The sequence below is a fragment of the Rattus norvegicus genome, chromosome 7 (genome assembly GCF_021556685.1).
Source record: "Rattus norvegicus strain SHRSP/BbbUtx chromosome 7, alternate assembly SHRSP_T2T, whole genome shotgun sequence".
In the NCBI taxonomy this organism is placed as follows: domain Eukaryota; kingdom Metazoa; phylum Chordata; class Mammalia; order Rodentia; family Muridae; genus Rattus; species Rattus norvegicus.
The window spans coordinates 118,406,668-118,425,740 of NC_141540.1; the positions used below are offsets into that span (position 1 = coordinate 118,406,668).

Genomic DNA, 19,073 nt, shown 5'->3' on the forward strand with positions numbered 1-19,073 from the left:
ACTAGGGCACCCTCAGATTGGATTAAAGCCTGACCTAGTGCCAGGGGCAGTGGCGCACAGGCCTTTAATCCCAGTGCTCAGAAGGCAGAGGCTGGCGGATCTCTGAGTTTGAGGCCAATCTGGTCTACAAAGTGGTTCCAGGACAGCAAGAGCTGTTATACAGAGAGACCCTGTCTCAAAAACAAGTGTACACGTGTGTGTGGTGGTGACCTACAAAAAAAAAAAAAAAAAACCAAAAAAAAAAAAAACCCAAAACAAAACCAAAATATTCCCACACTCCAAACCAAAACCAAACCAACCTGGAACTTGATGGCACATCATTCAGCTTTACCACACAGGTTTTGTTGGTAAATGGAAATCTCTCTTCACAGTAAAAATTGGGGTTCACCAAGTAGACAGAGAAAGATAGGCAGTAATGAAATGTGAAGTCCATTCCCATGTTCTGTGCATGGCTTCAGGTTTTAATTTATAATTAACATTTTAATGAACATGTTACTCAAGACTCCGAAGGATACCAGACTAGATGTCAAACACCAAGTTCAGGGTTTAGAAATGCTGAGTTTCCAAATACTATGCTGGGACATGTTTTTGTTTTTGAGACAGTTTCTCTGTGTAGCCCTGGGTGTCCTACTTCCTCTCCTGAGCACTGTGACTAACCACTACTGCTCAGCTGTGACAGTTTAGCCCTGTATGTACTTACAGGAATAAGCCAAGTGTTTTGTTTGTAAGCAGTGCATGCTACCCCTCTAGTAGTGAGCAGAGTTCTACAGAAGAACTTAAGAAGTAGCTACTGACTTTTCTATACAGGAAGCAACACACCCTGCCATTCTGGAGGGCTAGCTCTTCATGGATTATCCATTTCTCTCTCTACACTGCCGCTGCTCTTTGCTCTGCTACGAATGTAGGGATGGAGAGAAGGAAAGGCCAGTTATATTAAAATTACAGATTTTCCTTCCTTTTTTACATTCTGATATTCATTCTCATTCTCTCTTTCTTGTGGTGTGTGTATGTGAGTGCATGCATGTGCATGAATGCCACTATGCGTGTATATTAGTAAGGTGTATTAGTGAGAGGACAATATACAGAAGCTGGTTTTTTCCTTTTACCATGTGGATGTGGGAGAAGAATTCAGGCCGTCAGGCTTGGAGTTAGGTGTCTTAATTACTTACTGGGCCCTATGTAGTCCAGGCTATGTACCCTGAAACTCATTACTCTTCTGTCTTACCCTTCCTAGTGCCAAGTTACAGGTGTGAGCCACCATTATCTGGCTGAAATAAGTCACTCTCAAGCCAATCCCTTATAGTGATAAAAATGCTCATGAAGGCCAACACAGTGGTTCAGTGAGTAAAAGCATTTACCACCACGTCTGTTTGATGCCTGGGTCCCATATGGTGAAAGGAGAGAACAGACTTATGTGGGTTGAGGCATCCTCTGACCTACACACACACCAGAATGAATAAAATGCTCATGTTGTGTGCCCTTGTGCACCCCTGCCCCCAGAGTTACAGGTAGCTCAGAGCCACCTGACATGGGTTCTGGGAACTGATCTTGGGTCCTGAGTTGTTACTTCAGTGCTAAATTCTGCATTTCAGAAAACAATTTAAACTTATTTTGTGTGTTGAGTATGGGTGTGGGTATGCTATGGAGGGCAGTGGGGATGAGAAGACAATTTCCCTGTTGTTTCTGCCACTGTATGGCATATTTTAGGCTGGCCAGCCCAAACTTTTGCCTAAGGTTCTTGGATTACAGATGTGGACCACCACACATAGCTTTTCACATAGGTTCCAGTTTCTGAACTCAGGATCTCAGGCTTGCATGGCTGGTGTTTTTTTCCTGAGGAACCACCTTTCCAGCCCATCATTGAAAATCCCACTCTCACAAATGTTTATTAAACTCACTGTATAACTTGTCCTCACGGAATAAAAAGCTACACCCTAAAGCCCCAGGGCCATTGCTGACAGGTCTTAGGGAAAGCAAGGAATCTAGAATTATAAAAGAGACTGGAGGTTTTCCTTCCCACTAATCCAGATCACACTCACAGGAGGGGGAATCAGTAGGAAAACACTCCTGGGTCTTCAGGGCTACATGGGAAATTCCCATGTTACAAGGAGCTACAGAGACTGAGGATGCTCATGGGCTACCTATCTGCTTTAGCAGGTAGCTTCTTAAAGTGGCATGTACTGTGTAGAAGACCAAAGTTAATGAGATCAAAACAGCTTTGTAAGTTAAACACTTAGCTTAATTTTAAGGGAAAAAAATGAATCTGTAAAGATAAAACATTTTTCTAAGAGGTCAAATGTGAATTGAGCTGATAGTCCTAGAAAGTCATGAAAATTTCCTATATCTACATAAGAACAAAGGTTCCCCCAAGGTAGCTTGTAACTCCTCACCATTTGCATATGGTGTGACCATCTTCTTGTTGGTCATGACCCGTGCGGTAGCATTATTCACCTAAAAATAATGAGCAGACAAGAGGGGCAGGAGAGACACATTAGGGACATTACTGAGCATCCAGTAACAGTACATCATTTAAAAAGTAAATTTCTGATAGCATTTAGATAATTAACATAGCATTATAAAATAGTCATAGAATTTTAATGTAAGCGTTTTATTAAATGAGGCTAACAAGAGTAAAATGTAGTTTCTTGGTCTCCAAATAGAAAACTGTGGCTGTTCTACCTGTCAGCACTGCAGAGAAACCGTGCAGTTACAAGTTCTCTGGACACCTTAAGATGTCTCTTTACTGAGGATGCTTTGGAAAAAAAGGAAATAGGGAACAAATATATCTACAAAAGAACGTTGAAGCTTGTTAATAAAACAGAGGCTTGCCACCTGAGCCATGATGCTGATGTCATATCCTGTCCTGATGTTCTCTATCTTTTCTTAACTACTTGGGATTAGAAAATAAATAGAGGGACTAAAGATTCCTGTGGTGGCAGTCTGTGGGTCATCCTCAATTTTCTAGATCACGTGGATCACTCATTTAAGATGAAGCTTCAGAGGGCCTTTGGCACAAGTGCTCGGCAGTGAAGAGTGATTGCTTAGCTCTCCTGTCCTGTGGTCCTCTATCCCATGACAAAGCATGTATGAGGCTTCTCCACGCCAAGGTGGGGAAAGGAGAGGAGCGGCAGAAGTTAGGACACTGTGGGTGGTCTCGGGACCACCTTCAGAGCCTCATCATAAACTTAACTGCAGCTTGCCTTGAGCTTGGAGCTTATGAAATATAAATATGTCTCATCTGTTTTTTAAAAACAAGTCTCATTAGGAAGCTCAGGCTGAGTCTGGAATTTGCTATGTAACCAGGCTGGCCTCAAATCTGTGATCCTCCTATCTCAGCCTCCTGAATGCTTAGATTATAGGCTTGTGCCACCAAGATCAGCTTACTTTGCCTCTAAGAATATACATTGTACTAGATTTATGTTAAGGAGACCAATTTGCAGTAAAACTGGAATTTAAAAACATTTATGACCTTCTCTCTCTTCCTTCATGAAGACAGCTTGAAACTTCATTTACTCTAGTTTGACCACCAGATAATGTAAACATTTCACATTTACAAAGAAAGAATGGGAGACAACAACGATGAGATTGAGAGCATGCAGTTAACACACACAAAGAAAAGAAAGAAACAATTCGGAAAGAAGAGGGAGAGTGAGCAGCAAGGTCGGAATGGAGCAAGGGCTTGAACCAGCTGCTACAGCAGAAAGCCACCAAGCAATTCAAAGGAAAACCAGCCAGAACCAAGCAGACACTACCAGTCAGCAAGAGACACCCACAGCTCCAGACAGAGAGGGACAGGGAGGAAGAAAGGAAGGGGCTGAAATGGGAAGCCAGGGAAACTGAACAGCGTGGTAGGGGAGAACAGGAAAGAACAGGAGGGGTGTTGGCAGGAAAGAGCTGCACAGGGGTTTAGGAAAGGGGGCAGAGTGCATTAATAAAACCAGCCAAACTGGAGTTCAGTAACTCTGAGTAAGATGCGCAAGGGGAAAAAAAATCACCATGAAGTCAGTAACCAAACAGCTCAGACTGCTACAAGACAGGATGTACATCCAAAGTCCAGGCGACATCACCCCACAGCAGTGAAAATAAAAGGGGCAGGAAGGGAGAGAAGCAAGTCAAACCACATCTGGTAGTGTTAATGTGAGATGGCAGATGGACTTTTTCTCTCTTAATTGTTTTGTGATTACATTTTTAAAAGCTTCTTCGCTAGCACTTTCAGTTCACTTACCGCCAACGGGCACCATCGCCAGCACTGTGTATAGTTACCATGGAAAGAGTGAGGCAAGTGAAGGGCCCTAAATGCTAAACCATTGGAAAGGGGAAAAAAGCAAAATATGCAGACATCTTACTCAAATGGTGGCTTTTATATTTAATACTTTAAAAAACTGGGAAAGGGGAGAGGAGCCAGTTAACCTTCAATCTGTTCGTCACTCTATGCTGGTGAGCCCAAGGGCTGATTTTGCAATCACCACATCTGTCCATCAATGCCACCAGCTGCCCTTGAACCCTCTCTTGAGACTGCATTTGTCAACTTTGGAGGCAAGGCTTGAAATTCTCGGTATTAAGATTTAAAACTACCAGAATTTTAGATTCTGCCCCCCCCCCCCCCCCCATAATCATCTATCCACACGTACCAAACGTACTTGGAGGGGAACTGGCCTCCAAGACACAATGCTAGAGCTAGATAGGTTTTAGACATTTTTGAAGTTAGTTTTGCTTAGGCCTCATTATAGGAATTCAGAGTCTTGCAAACTGAAGCAAAGGAAAAAAACTCAAGAGAGCAGAAGGATGAACATTTTGGAAGAGGGAAAAAAAGTAAGTGGAAAACAGGTAAGCATACATCCCCGCCCTCCAAATTAACCCTTGAACAACCAAGAGCAGGGGAGAAGCCGACAGATTGTTACTTTATAGTGTAGTGCAAGGAGGTGAAGACAGACAGACAGGAGTGCACACACGGACAGGAGTGCACATACAGACAGAGTACACACACAGACAGGAGTGCACACATGGACAGGACAGGGGTCCAAAGGTGAAGTGAGGCAGTACACAAAGAGAAAGAAAAATATAAATGAGAAATTGAATTATTGAAGACATGCACCTCGATTTTACGGCCCTCTACCACGGTGCCGTGCAATTTCTCCCTGGCCCTGTCTGCATCAGCACTATTCTCGAAAGTTACGAACCCGAATCCCTGCATGCAGCGGGAGAAGGGGGAAAACATGCACATCGTTATATTGAAATACTCATCTTTTGGTAAACAGAAAACATCACAGTATGAAGTGACGTCAGCACAACTAACACCAGCAATTTCTTCCAAAGGCACATTTTTGATCCATGCATATTTTGTAAAGGGAAATTTAAACCCAATAAAAGGATAAAGAACTGCAATAATAACAGTAACTTAATTAACTGCAGTAACAATACGATAAAATATGAAGTATGTGAGGCCAGACCAAGATTAAGGTAGGAAGCTACTCGGGTCAAACTATTCAACCAAAAATCTGAACATACAAAACAAACCAAACCCAGGAAGCTGTTATTACTGTGTGCACACGTATGCACTGGTGCAGTGGAGGGCAGGGCAGAGGTAGACGGCGCAGTGCCTTCACTGACTGCTCCAATGAGCCAGCTCTCTACGTATGTCTCTTTTCTTAATGTGAGTGCGGAGGGTCAAACTCGGGTCCTCACACTTGCAAGGGACACACACATTTTACAAACCAAGCCATCTTTCTAGATCCCGCTCTTCTCTCAGCTGACTCTCTGACCTGAAGCCTATACTTCTCTACTAACTGCTGTGTAAAAACTCACACTCAAGGTTACCAGCTCCATAACGAGATGTGAAGGAGTTCGTTCAGTCCTGCTTTACCTGTGTCTTACACCACGGACTTTTGGGAGTAGAGTAACTGAAGACAGTAGTAAGGTCTAGTTCTGTGGGTAACAGCGGTGTAAGCAAGCCTAAATATCACTGGAAATGGACAACTGGGACTTTTCTTCACCAACAATTTTTTTTTTTAAAGATTTATTTATTTATTATATATAAGTACACTGTAGCTGTCTTCAGACACACCAGAAGAGGGCATCGGATCTCTTTACAGATGGTTGTGAGCCACCATGTGGTTGCTGGGAATTGAACTCATGACCTCTGGAAGAGCAGTCGGGTGCTCTTAACCGCTGAGCCATCTCTCCAGCCCCTTCACCAACAATTTTAAATGATCAGATTGGCACTTTATGGAAAAACTCTCCCACTTTATGTGTATGGCTGAATTTCAGAAAAATACCTATACATCTGTTGATGTCTATCTCTGCTGTTAAAGGCAAATTAGAGATTCTTCCCCATGAGGAAAAGCAGGAATCAGGCATCAGGAGTGAGGAATGATAGTAACAGTGGTGGTCCGCTGTTGACAGGAAGACACCATGAAGGAGGTAATGCGGCAGCTGCCGTGTGGGTCAGGATTAGTACAACGTGCCCTGTATTGGATATAAAGAGAGCACACAAACAAGGCCAGGGTCTAACCTACCCTCTGCTCATCTCCAGAGGCAGCTCACCACAGGGACTACCTCATCAAGTGCCCACCACCTTCACCACAGGTACACTGGCACTGCCCACTTCCCACAGCTGTAACTTTAGTCATTTCTCTAGCAGTTTACACCTGCAGAGGGGAACCTCTCAGGATTGTCTGAGGAGTCACTGAAGCCTAACAACACAGGCATGCCTCCATATATAAAACCCCATCTTAAACAGATTTTACAGAGCCAGAAATGGTGGTGTACTCCTTTAATCGCAGCTCTGGGGAGACCGAGACAGGCAGATCTCTGAGTTTGAGGTCAGCATGGTTATAGAGTGACTTCCAGGACAGCCAGGACTATACAGAGAAGCCCTGTCTCAACCAACCAAAAACCAAATCAAATCAAGCCAACCAACAAAAACAAAACAAATGACAATGACAAAAAAACAAACAAACTTTTATAAAATCAAGGCTATGATGATCCCTCCACAGTCTAACTGGTCACGTGGGTAGGCTGTGTCTGAAAGATTCTAATGAATTATCTCTGCTCACGCCAGCGTACCACACCTGTACAAGTACCCCAGGAGGGTATGCTCTGTTGACAGGACAAATGAATGTTTACTGTAGTGGATGCTAGGATAACTGTTTTTAACACTCTCCTACAGAATGTATACACTGGTTGGAAATAGTAATAGCAAAGTATTTTCAGAAACAAATTTAATAATAGCATGTTGACAGCAACTTTGACGGCCTCGAGGTACTGAAGGCAAGTTATGAAGGATGCCAGTGTCTTTCTTTTCTCTGAAGATAAACAGACTCTGAGGACAAGAAGCCAATTCTTCTACACAAGAATCTACCAACTGGCAGGCAAGGTAGGCCGGTTTAAAGAAGGTCAGGTAGAGTGAGGGTTGAGTTTGGGAGAGCCTTACTTTTAATTGTGTATCTGTGTGGACATTAGGTGCGGTGGCTGAGAAAGCCAGAGGCCATCGGGTCCCCCTGGAGCTGGGCTTACAGGAAGCTGTGAGTTGTTTGACTTGAGTTCTGGGAACCAAACTTAGGGCTCTGTGCAAAAGTAACATACAGAGCCCTAAGTAACCTATAACCTGCTGACCCACATCTCCAGCTCTACATCCCAAGTGTTTATATCAACCTGAGAAGAATTATAAACTACATTGCTACCAATTCTCACAGTCATAGTTCTCATGTCTTTGGTTAAGCTAATAAATTATAAATTGACCCTAAAGTTCATGTGAAAGTGCACACTTGATTTTTACATTGTGAATGCCTACATGTGCTGTTTGCTAACACCAAACTGTATATACTTGTCCTAGCACAGATATGGAGAACGGGGAAGAAGGGCAGAGAGAATAGAGTCATTCTAAAGGGAAAGAGATGATTTCAAATGAGAGGGAAATACCCTCTGACATTCAGTGAGTGCTAACGAAATCAAAACTCAAAACTTGGTCAGTCTGCGTGTGGACTCTATTAAGTGACATTATTCTGCAAGTCCTCATTTCTTTTCCAAATCCAACTGAGAAATGTCTCTGACATCTTCTCTTTTGTGATGTGTGAATGAGACACCAGCAACACGGTAACTATGTCAAAAGAATAGACATGGTATCACAGGCACTGACAATTCTTGGTTTGCAAATGGGAAAGTTAAACATTAGTATCTATGTTAGGTTTTCCAAATAATGACTATTTGAGGGAAAAACTGCATTTTCAACCATCTATATTAAAGTGTTTTCTATTCTAAGATGATGACATGCTAAATGAAATGCTAATCAAGATACCACAGTCTTTCCAGCAAGTCTTCCCTGGTGAGAGGATGAGGAGGACTCGCTTGATGGTTTGGGGCTGATAGGAAACACAGGTTAAGATTTCATTCTTTGAAGATAAATGGGGGTTGGGGATTTAGCTCAGTGGTAGAGCGCTTACCTAGGAAGCACAAGGCCCTGGGTTCCGTCCCCAGCTCCGAAAAAAAGAACAAAAAAAAAAAAAAAAAAAAAAAAAAAAAGGAAGATAAATGGATCCTTTGTAGGCAGAGTAATGTTCACCACTACCAAGTTCCTCATGTCTTAATCCCTGAAGCCACAGAATATGTTATCTTGCAAGGCAAAAGGAATTTTGTAGATAGGATTAGATTAAATAAGGTAGGGAGAAGGATTGCTGTAATCCTTGGAACACAAGAGGCTGGACTCCAGAATCCAGTATTAGCAGCTTCAAAAAGGCCAGGCTGCTCGTGTTGGCCCTGGAAACAGAGGGAGCCATAGTCCAGCAGCAGCGGGCATCCTCCAGAGGCCAGAAGAGCAAGGCAGGGATTATGGCCACAGCTTCTCTGGGCATAAGGGTCACCCACAGGAAAACCTGCTCTAGAAAGCCAGGCTTTCATGTACCTCTATCCTTCAACACGAACTGAGAGTAAATTCAACTTGAATCTCTAGTCTTATGAGGTAAAAATAAAACCATGTCTAAATTCAACACATTTCACTTGAGCGGCTAAATATGAACATAAGTTAATTTTGAAATATAGAGCTGAATTTGCACTAGTCACTAGTATAATAAATGTACCATATAACTTATAAAGGTAATACTCACAAAGTCTTTTGTTTGTTTGTGAGACAGGATTACAACCTATGTAGTTTTGCTATTCTAGAACTCTATGTAAACAAGGTTGGATTTAGAGATCTGTCTGCCTCTGCCTCCCAGATTAAAGGGATTAAAGGTGTGTACCACCACACCCAATTTATTAAATTCTTGGTTCAAGTGTGTAAGGCAATGATTTTTATTTAATTCCCATTAATAAAAACAGGTAACAAAAAGTAAACTTGTTTTTTTTTTTTTTTTTTGGTTCTTTTTTTTCGGAGCTGGGGACCGAACCCAGGGCCTTGCGCTTCCTAGGTAAGCGCTCTACCACTGAGCTAAATCCCCAGCCCCTAAACTTGTTTTTCATTAAGATGCCACATTTGCTTACACTAACACTACCCAACAGAACCATGTGTGCCACATATATTTTAAATCTTGATAGTCACATTAAAATAACAGAGATTAATTTTAACTACACACTGGACCCAGTGTATATCATGTATTCATCTCTACATGACAGCACCATGAAAACCCTCCAGTGCATGAAGTGCCTGGTGTTATCTCTGTGCTAAGCCTCTGTAGTCTCAAGTGTGCGTATAGTGTAAATCTCAGCTTAGACTCCTTCATGGTTCCAACTGGTGCTGTCACAGCAGACAGCAGTTTTAGGGTTCTTGGTCCTCTCAATGTTAACGAAACTGCTTAGGGTTGCACTTGCAGCTTCCCAGTTGTTTTAGCTGTGCTCTCCATAGAGGGCTAGAGAGATGGCTCAGCGGTTAGGGCACTGTCTGCTCTTCCGGAGGTCCTGAGTTCAATTCCCAGCAACCACATGGTGGCTCACAACCATCTGTAATGGGATCTGATGCCTTCTTCTGGTGTGTCTGAAGACAGCTACAGTGTACATGAAATAAATACATCTTAGAAAAGAAAGAAAGAAAGAAATGGAGCATCACGTTAGGTGCATTGCTGTGGTCCAACTTCCACCTGGAAGAAGGGTGTGTTCGTGCCTGCCTTGGCACCATGTATCATGACATACAGGAGCCGAGTAACTGTCACCTTTTTGGTCTGGCCTCAGGCTGTAATAGTAATAATAAGTACCAATAGGATAAACATTGTAAAATATTTTTATTCTTTTAAATTTTGTATAATTTTTGAATTTTTCCATCTCAGAAGAATGAGAAAGAAAATTTACCATGTAACTTTAAGGGGAGAAATCAAACGCAGATGGATCTTCTGGGTATTGCCAGAACACAGAAATTAAAAAGTAAATGAAAGAAAGAAAAAAAGAACTAAAACTCATAAAGTGGTAACAAGAAAAATAGATGAAGCCTTCTGGACATACATATTGTTAATTCAGTTTCAAGTACAGTGGAAACACTTTGCGCCATCATTATCTACCAACATTACTGAAAACCATAGAGACCAACTTAGTATTCTTCAAAGACAATCTTTTGACCATATTTGGAAATAAACAATTTATCTTCATGTGAAATCAAAAGCCAAGGCAATGGTCAAGAAACCAGAGCGTCGTTCTTGTGTCTGAGGAGGTAGAGAGTGGCATCTTCCTACACTCCGGCCTATACAAAAGCCCACCCTGAAGCCGGAGCCAGTCAGAGGGATCCACCTGGGAAGGCATGAGAGCACATCTGGGACAGTCAATACACATGGCAGCCACCAGCACGGAGACAGCTACACAGCTGGTGACAGTGAGTGAGGACAGTGGAAGTCCCATGCTCAACAACAGGATAGACTCAGGAGAAAGTTCTTGAGCATGGGGTGCTGCTAGCACAAGCTACCAGCTCGAGAATACTAGGGCTAAATGGCAGCCATCACTCAGAGTTGTGCTGAAGAGTCCGTAAGACACCAGGGTGGAAATAAAAATCAGACTCATGGGTGGACACTCTCTGTTGTTTGCTTTTGACTTCTATTTCTCATTAAGGATTTTGCTTTCCTTCTAAAAAGATACTTTAAAGAACCTACATGGAGAGTAATATTGTAGTTTATTATTTAAATGTGACATTTTAAGGAAGACGAGTATTATGAATAGCAATAAGATAACAGGAATAAACTTGAGCTAATCTAAAATAAATGATAAGTCTACCTAGGTTACTTCATGATTATATTAACATCCTTCTGTTACTAGTCAAATCTGAGACTCAAGAAAGCTATGTATAACTCACATTCACTTTTCTGGATTCCTTTTGGGGAAATGAGCTCTTTTTTGGGGTCAGGAGTATTCTCATATATTTGATTTACGCATTTTTAAAAGGCAAAGACTATCTTTGTTTCAGCTGCTCAGAGTTTTTAGACACAGCTGTTTTTATAGAGAATAGAAAAAAGCGGACAATCAACTCACACAAAGTAATTTAAGAAATACTATGATTACAGCCCATTATCCTTTGCATAATTCAAAGGACAGGCAAAGCAAACGGCAACAGCCAAAACGAGGCAATCAGTGCTTTGTAGAGCACAGCAGACGCCACAGGAAGTGGTAGAGAGGGTGAGCTGAGGGTGCAGGGAGCACTGCTCACCACCTTTCCAAATGAACTCACTCTAAAGCAGACAGCTTGGAGATGTAGCCCACTGGCTGAGTGCTTGCCTAGCAGGCGTAAGGTCCTGGGCTCCAGACCCAGCACAGGTAGGGGAGGGTAGTTTTTCCCCTCTAGGATAATTTGTTCAAACATTAATTTACATGTCACTATCACTTATCTCAGACTTATTTATGGCTAATTTTTTTCATTACTACCTAAAAATTTTAATAAAGCTAATTTCTGCATAGAAAAGTACTGTTTAAAAGCCAGAGCAGGGCAATTGCTAAAACCACAGTATGACAATAAAGTCTTTCTGAAATTAGTCAACTCCAAATGTATAAAAGAAATGAGAAGCCAGGTGTTACAGTGCATGCCTTTAAACCCAGCACTCTGGGAGGCAGTGAGTTCAAGGCTAGCCTAGTCTACACAGAGTGTTCCAGGACAGCCCTGTCTCAACAAAACAAAATAAAACAAATAATAAACAAAAACTGAACCAAAAAAGAAAAAGGAAAGGAAAAGTTTATTCTTTCTTTTAAGTGGATCCCCAAGGAGACATTAGGAGTCTGACTCCACAATCCCATTTCTGTCAGCTACAGTTCCAGGAGCACTACTTTGGGAAGGCCTCCCGGGTGTCAGGAAGGCAAAGGTCCCATGCAGGATTCCCAGCCTTTGATGCAGGTCCAGGGTGCTTCACTCTGGACACACTTGCCAGTCAGTCATGTCTACATTGCCGTCCCAAAGACATTCGGGAGCAGGGAAGACACTGCTGGAGCTACAGAGATAACACCCAGCTTTAGAGTCAGTCCTCAGAGGGGAAAACAGGCAGGCAGGCAGGCAGGCAGGTGCCATTATTTTAAAATGAAATTACATGGGAGAGGTAACTGGTTAAGGTGAGATTAAGTATTGGTAGCAGGTGAATCCTGAAATCAGTGAAAAGCCTTTAGAAAGATCATTTCCTTTGCTTCACAAGAATTCAGTCACTCTTTTCTGTAAGAAGCAATTCCTTAGTGCCTGGGCACAGTTGCACTGGCCCTCTGGCTGGGATAGCTTAACAAAGGTTATTTGAAATACACACAACTTAAAACCAAGAGTGTCTCAGTTAACTAACTACTTTGGTAATCAGTGTGGTCAATGATCGTACTTATTGACTTCACTTTCGTCTTCATTCATGGGCTTCAGCCTCGAGGCCAGGGGTATTTCCCCACTTGTAGCTAAATGCTTAATAAAAATAAATGTTCAACAAAAATACCTGTTCAGAAGTACAAACATCACAAGTTTTATGGGTTAGTTAACAGACTCTACTTTAAGATACTTACCAGGTTAAGTGCTGGAGGAAGGTCTGTATAGACATATTAATCTTTTTTCTGTTTGTTTTAACTGAAAGCTGGAAGCTTAAAGTATAATTATCTCTTTAACAATGAAAAATACCACTTATCGGTCACTCTAAGGGATGCAAGAGTACTGAGGCTTCGGAACAGCGTGTGTGTGTGTGTGTGTGTGTGTGTGTGTGTGTGTGTGTGTGCATCCCTGCAGGTGGGCGGGAGGTGAGGACTAGCAACTACTAAAGCACAGGAATCTGCAGTGGACTGAAAAAGGAAAACGTTAACTCATTTACTGTATTCAGCTTTTCCTTAAGTTATATTCTTAGGGCTTCAATCGTGGCCAAGAACTATTTTGAAAGAAGCAGATATGACCAAATAAAAATTAGTTTTAAACTTACTCTTAATAAGGAAAAACTGAGTCTGCAATGTGAGCCCAACACAGAACACGTTAGAGACTCTCACTCTTTTTTTTTTTTTTTTTTTTGGTTCTTTTTTTCCGGAGCTGGGGACCGAACCCAGGGCCTTGCGCTTCCTAGGTAAGCGCTCTACCACTGGACTCTCACTCTTAATATAAAGCCTAACTCATGAGCTCAGAGTGGCTGCTTCCTGAGGCTCATTCATCTGGGTGTGGCTTCAGGAGACAGAATACCTCACTACTCTGGGAGGAGCCTTGACAAAATTTATTCAAAGAGAACAAGTGACTTGGCTAACTGAGAAAAAAAAATCCTCACTGATTTGTTCTCAGCGCCACTTAGGCATTTCCCAAGCTACTTGTTTCTTGGTGCCTTTTACTTTAAGGCAGCCCAGGCTGGTTGAGGAACCTTGCCTCCTGTCCTGGGAACTTCCACACTCCTCTCTAGCTCTCCTGCTTCCTGATACCCTCTCAATGTGAACAGCCTCTTTCTGGGGAACCTAACCCAAGGAAGACACTTGGTAGACTTTGTGCAGCATGGGACCCAATTCTGCACCCTGCTCCAGTGAAACAAGTCTTAGGGGAAGCTGAGTGAGGTATGGGCTTACCTTGGAACCGCGCTCATTAAAGATTATTTCCACATCTAGGATTTTGCCAAACTGCTGCAGAGACAAAAACAAAAAACAGAAAACAAAATCCAAACCATTTATTTAAGGTTAGCCTTTGTTTAGACATTAGCTTTTCTTCTGAAGGAGACAGCTTTTTTCTTCTTTGAACTAGTGCTCATTTGACTTCAAGCTCCCATCCCCACCCCTGAGGCAGGGCGAGTGGTTTCTCCATTCCCTCAGGGGCATCCACATACACCTGTTGAGGCCACTGTCCAGGACCTCACCAAGCTGCCCTACTACACCTGTGTGGCCAAGGCCTGGCCCTTTTCTAACTACTGCCTTAATTAATTTATTGTCTCAATTTTAAAAAGTTCTATTTTACCACGTAGAATCGGTACACTGTCAGGGAGATCTGCTGCCGTCTCACTTCCCTTAAAAATTATACAAAATGGAAAAAGAAAACAGAAAAAAAAAGAGATGAACTATGGCCTTCTATGCTGTTCCTGAAGCATACAGACAGGGCACCAGATGATGCCACACACTGCTTTTGTCTTTTGAAACTGTGGATGACTGATCCCAATAAATATGTATTTGCTGCAATTTCTATAGGTGACACAATATTCTGTAGTACTTAAAACATTTGGACATAAAGGATGATTCCACTTATTTGCCGTTTTACTAGTTCTGTAACAGATATCAGGAGTATTTTTAAGTAACGATCTGTTCAATAATTATTTAATTATCTTAGAGCTAAAAGATACAAAGCCACAAAGCTCTATTCTCATGTACACCTACCCAGGGATTATGCCCAGGAGGCACTAGTGGGACAACCTGATGACCCACAGCCTGAGGGGGAGGCCGTGGGAACCTCCCTGGCAGCACTGAACCTGATCTGCCCTCCATTAACTGCTTCATTTGAATTTCAAACCAAATTATAAGAGGTTGGAGAAAAAGCTCTGAAAAATAGAAAAACATAAGCCAGAAATGCTGTTTTCATACTAAAGTGTTAGTGTCTCAATCAGTAAAACGTGCTCAATTTTGTGCCCAGTCTGTAAGAACTAACATGGAGTGTTAGCATTTTTAAAACCTTTCTGTATTGCACTCCCCAGTGTCTTTTGTGTGGTCCTGGCCTGGCTGTCCTGAAACTTGCTTTGTTGACCAGGCTGTCCTTGAACTCAGAGTTCTGCTGCCCCTGCATCTCTGGCACTGGGATTAAAGGCATGCACCACCACAGCCCTGCCTCCATTGCATTCTTGTAAGTTTTTTTATATAAAAGTTTTGTTATTTGTGTGTGTGTTTATATGTGTGTGCCCATGAGGACCAGAAGACAGTGTTGGAACTCTTGGGCCTGGAGTCATGGGTGGTTGTGACTCAGCACAGGGTGCTGGGAACTGCACTCTGGATCTCTGCAACTGCAGCAAGAGCTCTAACAGCTGAGCCATTTCCCCAGCTCTTTCATAACAACTTTTTGGAGCAAGGTCTGCCCTCCTTTTATGGTTAAGAAGAACAGAGCTGAGGCAGGTGTAGAGGAAGCTCACAGAGCTAACTGAATGCAGCATGAATTCCTGCTCTTTCCCAGGGTTACTGTTTAAGGATGGACTTCAACCATGTGGGAGAAAAGAGACACCTGGATGTCTTTTGAAATGAAAAGGAAATTCCCACTTTATGCTTTAGGAAAAGGTATGAGCTATACTGCAGAATGGCTGAAGGGCCTACGCAACTCTTGGGCGGCCACCATCCTTCTGGCTTAGGAGCAAACCCTGCCTGCCATTCTCTACGCTCAAGATCAGCTCTTTCTGTCTCTGATGGTCAGAAGAGAAACAAGCAGTTCATCCTCTCAGGGCTGCCTTCACCCACGTGACCTCAGCCCTGGAGCTGCCCCTTTCTATTTCCATCGCTCTTCTCTCTAAAGATGGAAAACAGCTTGTCACTGTGGTATGTGGCAAAGTTCTTTAAGTACTCTAAGAATGTCATCACACCTCAACTCTGACCTTTTCTTTAGTGGCAAAAGTATACCCAGGTACTCAGCTGTAACAGACCTTGGCTCTGCGTCTTACCACCATGAAGTAGCATGGCCAATACAGAGCAGGGCATCTGTTCTGACAAAAAAAGCCAGTCAGCTGTCCTCATGAACTGTTTAGGGAATTACTGACTATTTCTTGTCCCAGGTCAAGTTAATTGCCAAAATAAAACAGACAGGCTTAGAAAAAATCAGCAGCCACTCACCTTCAGCAACATGAACTCGTGCTATGACAGTTTTGTGTTTGATGGTGATTTGTGGAGGATATAAAGAGTTGAAGAAGCTCATGGGGTGGGGAACCAGTGCTCCATGGCATATTTTACACACTGGCCTTGACACCAGTGAGGGAGGAAGGAACGGAAAGCCCTGAGTATCACCTTTTTTTTTTTTTTTTTAACAGATGTTTTTACAGATGTTACTTCATTTTCTTCTAACACTCAAGGTAGAGATGTTTAATTATAAATATCATCTAAAAAACACTCCATTTTTAGATATAAACTTCAAATCAAGGTTTAAAAAGAGATTATATAAATTTCCTAAGGTCCTAAGTAACTAGGATTTGATCCTGGGCTCTTTAAAATCCCATTCCTATCTGCTGCATTTAAATGGGTCTCCTGCAGAACTGAATTATCAGCATTGCATGTGTCCTGAGAGAGTACAGAGGTAGACAGCTGCACTAGTCACCCTGAACAAGAGAAGTAAGGAGGACAGTGAGGGGGGAGGTGACAGGACCTTGTACAGTGCATAGCTCACACTGCACTCTGGGCTGTGCAGTATTCTTTAGGCTCCCAGAGGGTTTCTAATGCACCTATAGGTTTAGGAATCACACTGTAAAAGACTGGATGTTTGCTCTTCTAGTGAAACCAAGACTATTACTGACATGTTTACTAAAGTTGGTGTGTGAGGAAGGTGGCCATCTCAGTGTTTTAGACACTGGATGTCACATCTTACAAGAACCACCTTGGTTCTAGACAATAGCTGCATGCAGCTTGTGTGTTGATGTGACAACCAGAAATGCAATTGTCTGGGGCAGGTAAGGTGACCAGGAAAGGTTTCCAGACAGACAACAGTGAGTCAAGGCTCTCTTAACTTCCTTACTGTTTTACCATGAAGTTCTAGTGACTAACAATATCTCTGGTTGATTAAGTTGTTTTAATTAAATACATAAAATGATAACAGAGACTTACCCCAAACATCTGCCGGAGGTCAGGGTCCCGGAAGCGGAAGGGAATATTAGAGACATGTAGTCGCTTGGGCGTGGATTTACTCTCTGAATTTTCACTACTTTGTGTCTGTGACTGTTGTCCGTCTGTCTGTGCTCCACCTTCTGTCTGCTAAAGAGACAAGTAAACAAGGAACAATGAAAGCCTGCAGTGATCTCCTAAGATGTTGGGAATGTATTTCTGCTCCACTGCAGTAACTCCTTTTAAAGGAGAAAAGGCCCGAGGTGTCATTGCTCAAAATGTTTCTAGTCTACAAACAAAATTTGGGTCTTCTTATTATTTTTAGTACATTAGCAAAATGGGGTACAGGTAGTAAACTCTATGTGGTTTGATGAAGCCCACATGGAGACATAAAAATAGTCCTTCTTTTCTCAGGCTTTGAGTAGAGCTTTCTATTTTGAGACCTTTATGTTTTGAAAACAAAGCATCCTTTGTGCTTGGCTTTAGCTCTATCACCTCAGACTCTCAAGGAAACCAGTGGGGCAGAGCTCTAACGTTCTATTCTACTCCTGACAGGTTTTAGAGTTTAGTATGCTGCTGTCAAAAGTACTGCGAGGTATCTCTTACGAGCGTAGGAAAACATGCCGATGGCAGCCTATTTGCCTAAAACATGGGCAGCTTGACACTTGGAATTCATCCTTATTTTCATCTCTCTCCACTCTGGTATTAGGGACCCTCCTCATGTTTCCACTCTAAGGCTTTATGGGACCCTCGATATTAGACGACACACTGGTCTGTTTCCATGGTGACAGAGCATGAACACCCTTTCCTTTTAAATCTTACTGTGTCTTTTTGAGCACATGCACAGGGATGGGTATGAACCATCTCGCCTGCCTCAGGGAGTAAACAGTTTCAATGGAACACAGCAGATACAAGTCTGATCTAATTTTTCTCCACACAAAGTTCTCTAAGTTGATGAGCACTATTTGATAGGCATTTACATTTTATACACATTCCTTGTACTCCTCATCTGGTAATTTAGCCTTGTATTTTTACCATTCCATATACAGTGCATGCCAACCCTGACAATTTGCTCTTGAGGACTGAAACAGCTGCTCCTGTTGTCTGACTTGAGACAGGCTGAGTGCAGTGATTCTTCTAGGCACATAGGAAGGCTCTTGGCTTGTGTTTAGGTTTAAGACCCTGAGTCAGAGGTGTTTTTTGGAAGTCAATGACTTAAAATATAAAGGATAATCAAGAATTAACTTAGAACAAACATTTGATTTTTAAGTAAGTATTAATCTAAAGATGGCAGCTTTGTACTTCGTTACATATAGGCCTTTGCAGGTGCCTTAAATGTGAAATGGCTTATATAATGTAAAAAATAGCAAAGAGAGCTAGAGAGACGGCTCAGCGGCTAAAAGTGCTGACTGCTCTTCCAGAGGTCCTGAGTTCAAATCCCAGCAACCACACGGTGGCTCACAACCATTTGTAATGAGATCTGATGCTCTCTTCTGGTGTGTCTGAAGAGAAAGACAGTGTACTTATACATAATAAATAAATAAATCTTAAAAACAAAAAACAAAAAACAACAAAAAATAGCAAAGAAGGATGGACAATGCTTTGGGAAAATGTAAGGTTTTCAGCTGCCAATGGGAGCACAAGGCAGACTAAAAACAAACTCCAAGCAAAGACAAAACAGCATCGTGGGTACCAGCACAGTCAAAGCAAGAAGCATCAACTGTAACAAAAGTGTATTCAAACACCTTTCCATTTGCCTCTTCTCTCTCACAGCTGAACCACATAAACCTCTCCAAACCCTAAAAGCACCAGATTTAATCTGCAGAAAGCCAATGTGCCACACAAAACTAAAAGATTGGTTCGGCAAGCTCTTAGCCAGTTTTACATATGACTTACATGTAGCCTGCCAT

General features: G+C 42.2%; 1 protein-coding gene across 52 annotated transcripts in view; it reads right to left on the reverse strand.

The window, feature by feature from the left end:
* Nucleotides 1-19,073, reverse strand: part of Rbfox2 (RNA binding fox-1 homolog 2) — a 243,580-nt gene that overhangs the window by 21,641 nt on the left and 202,866 nt on the right. For 16 of the 52 annotated variants that reach the window (XR_015624241.1, XM_087558172.1, XM_087558167.1 and 13 more), the window contains 4 exon segments: nucleotides 17,167-17,313; nucleotides 13,960-14,013; nucleotides 5,096-5,188; nucleotides 2,391-2,451 (listed from right to left, as the gene is read on the reverse strand). Coding sequence is in view for 49 of the 52 variants with exons in the window: in XM_087558172.1 (XP_087414298.1) it covers nucleotides 2,391-2,451; nucleotides 5,096-5,188; nucleotides 13,960-14,013; nucleotides 17,167-17,313 (355 nt within the window). In the remaining 3 variants the exon portion in view is untranslated. 52 annotated transcript variants of the gene reach the window in all.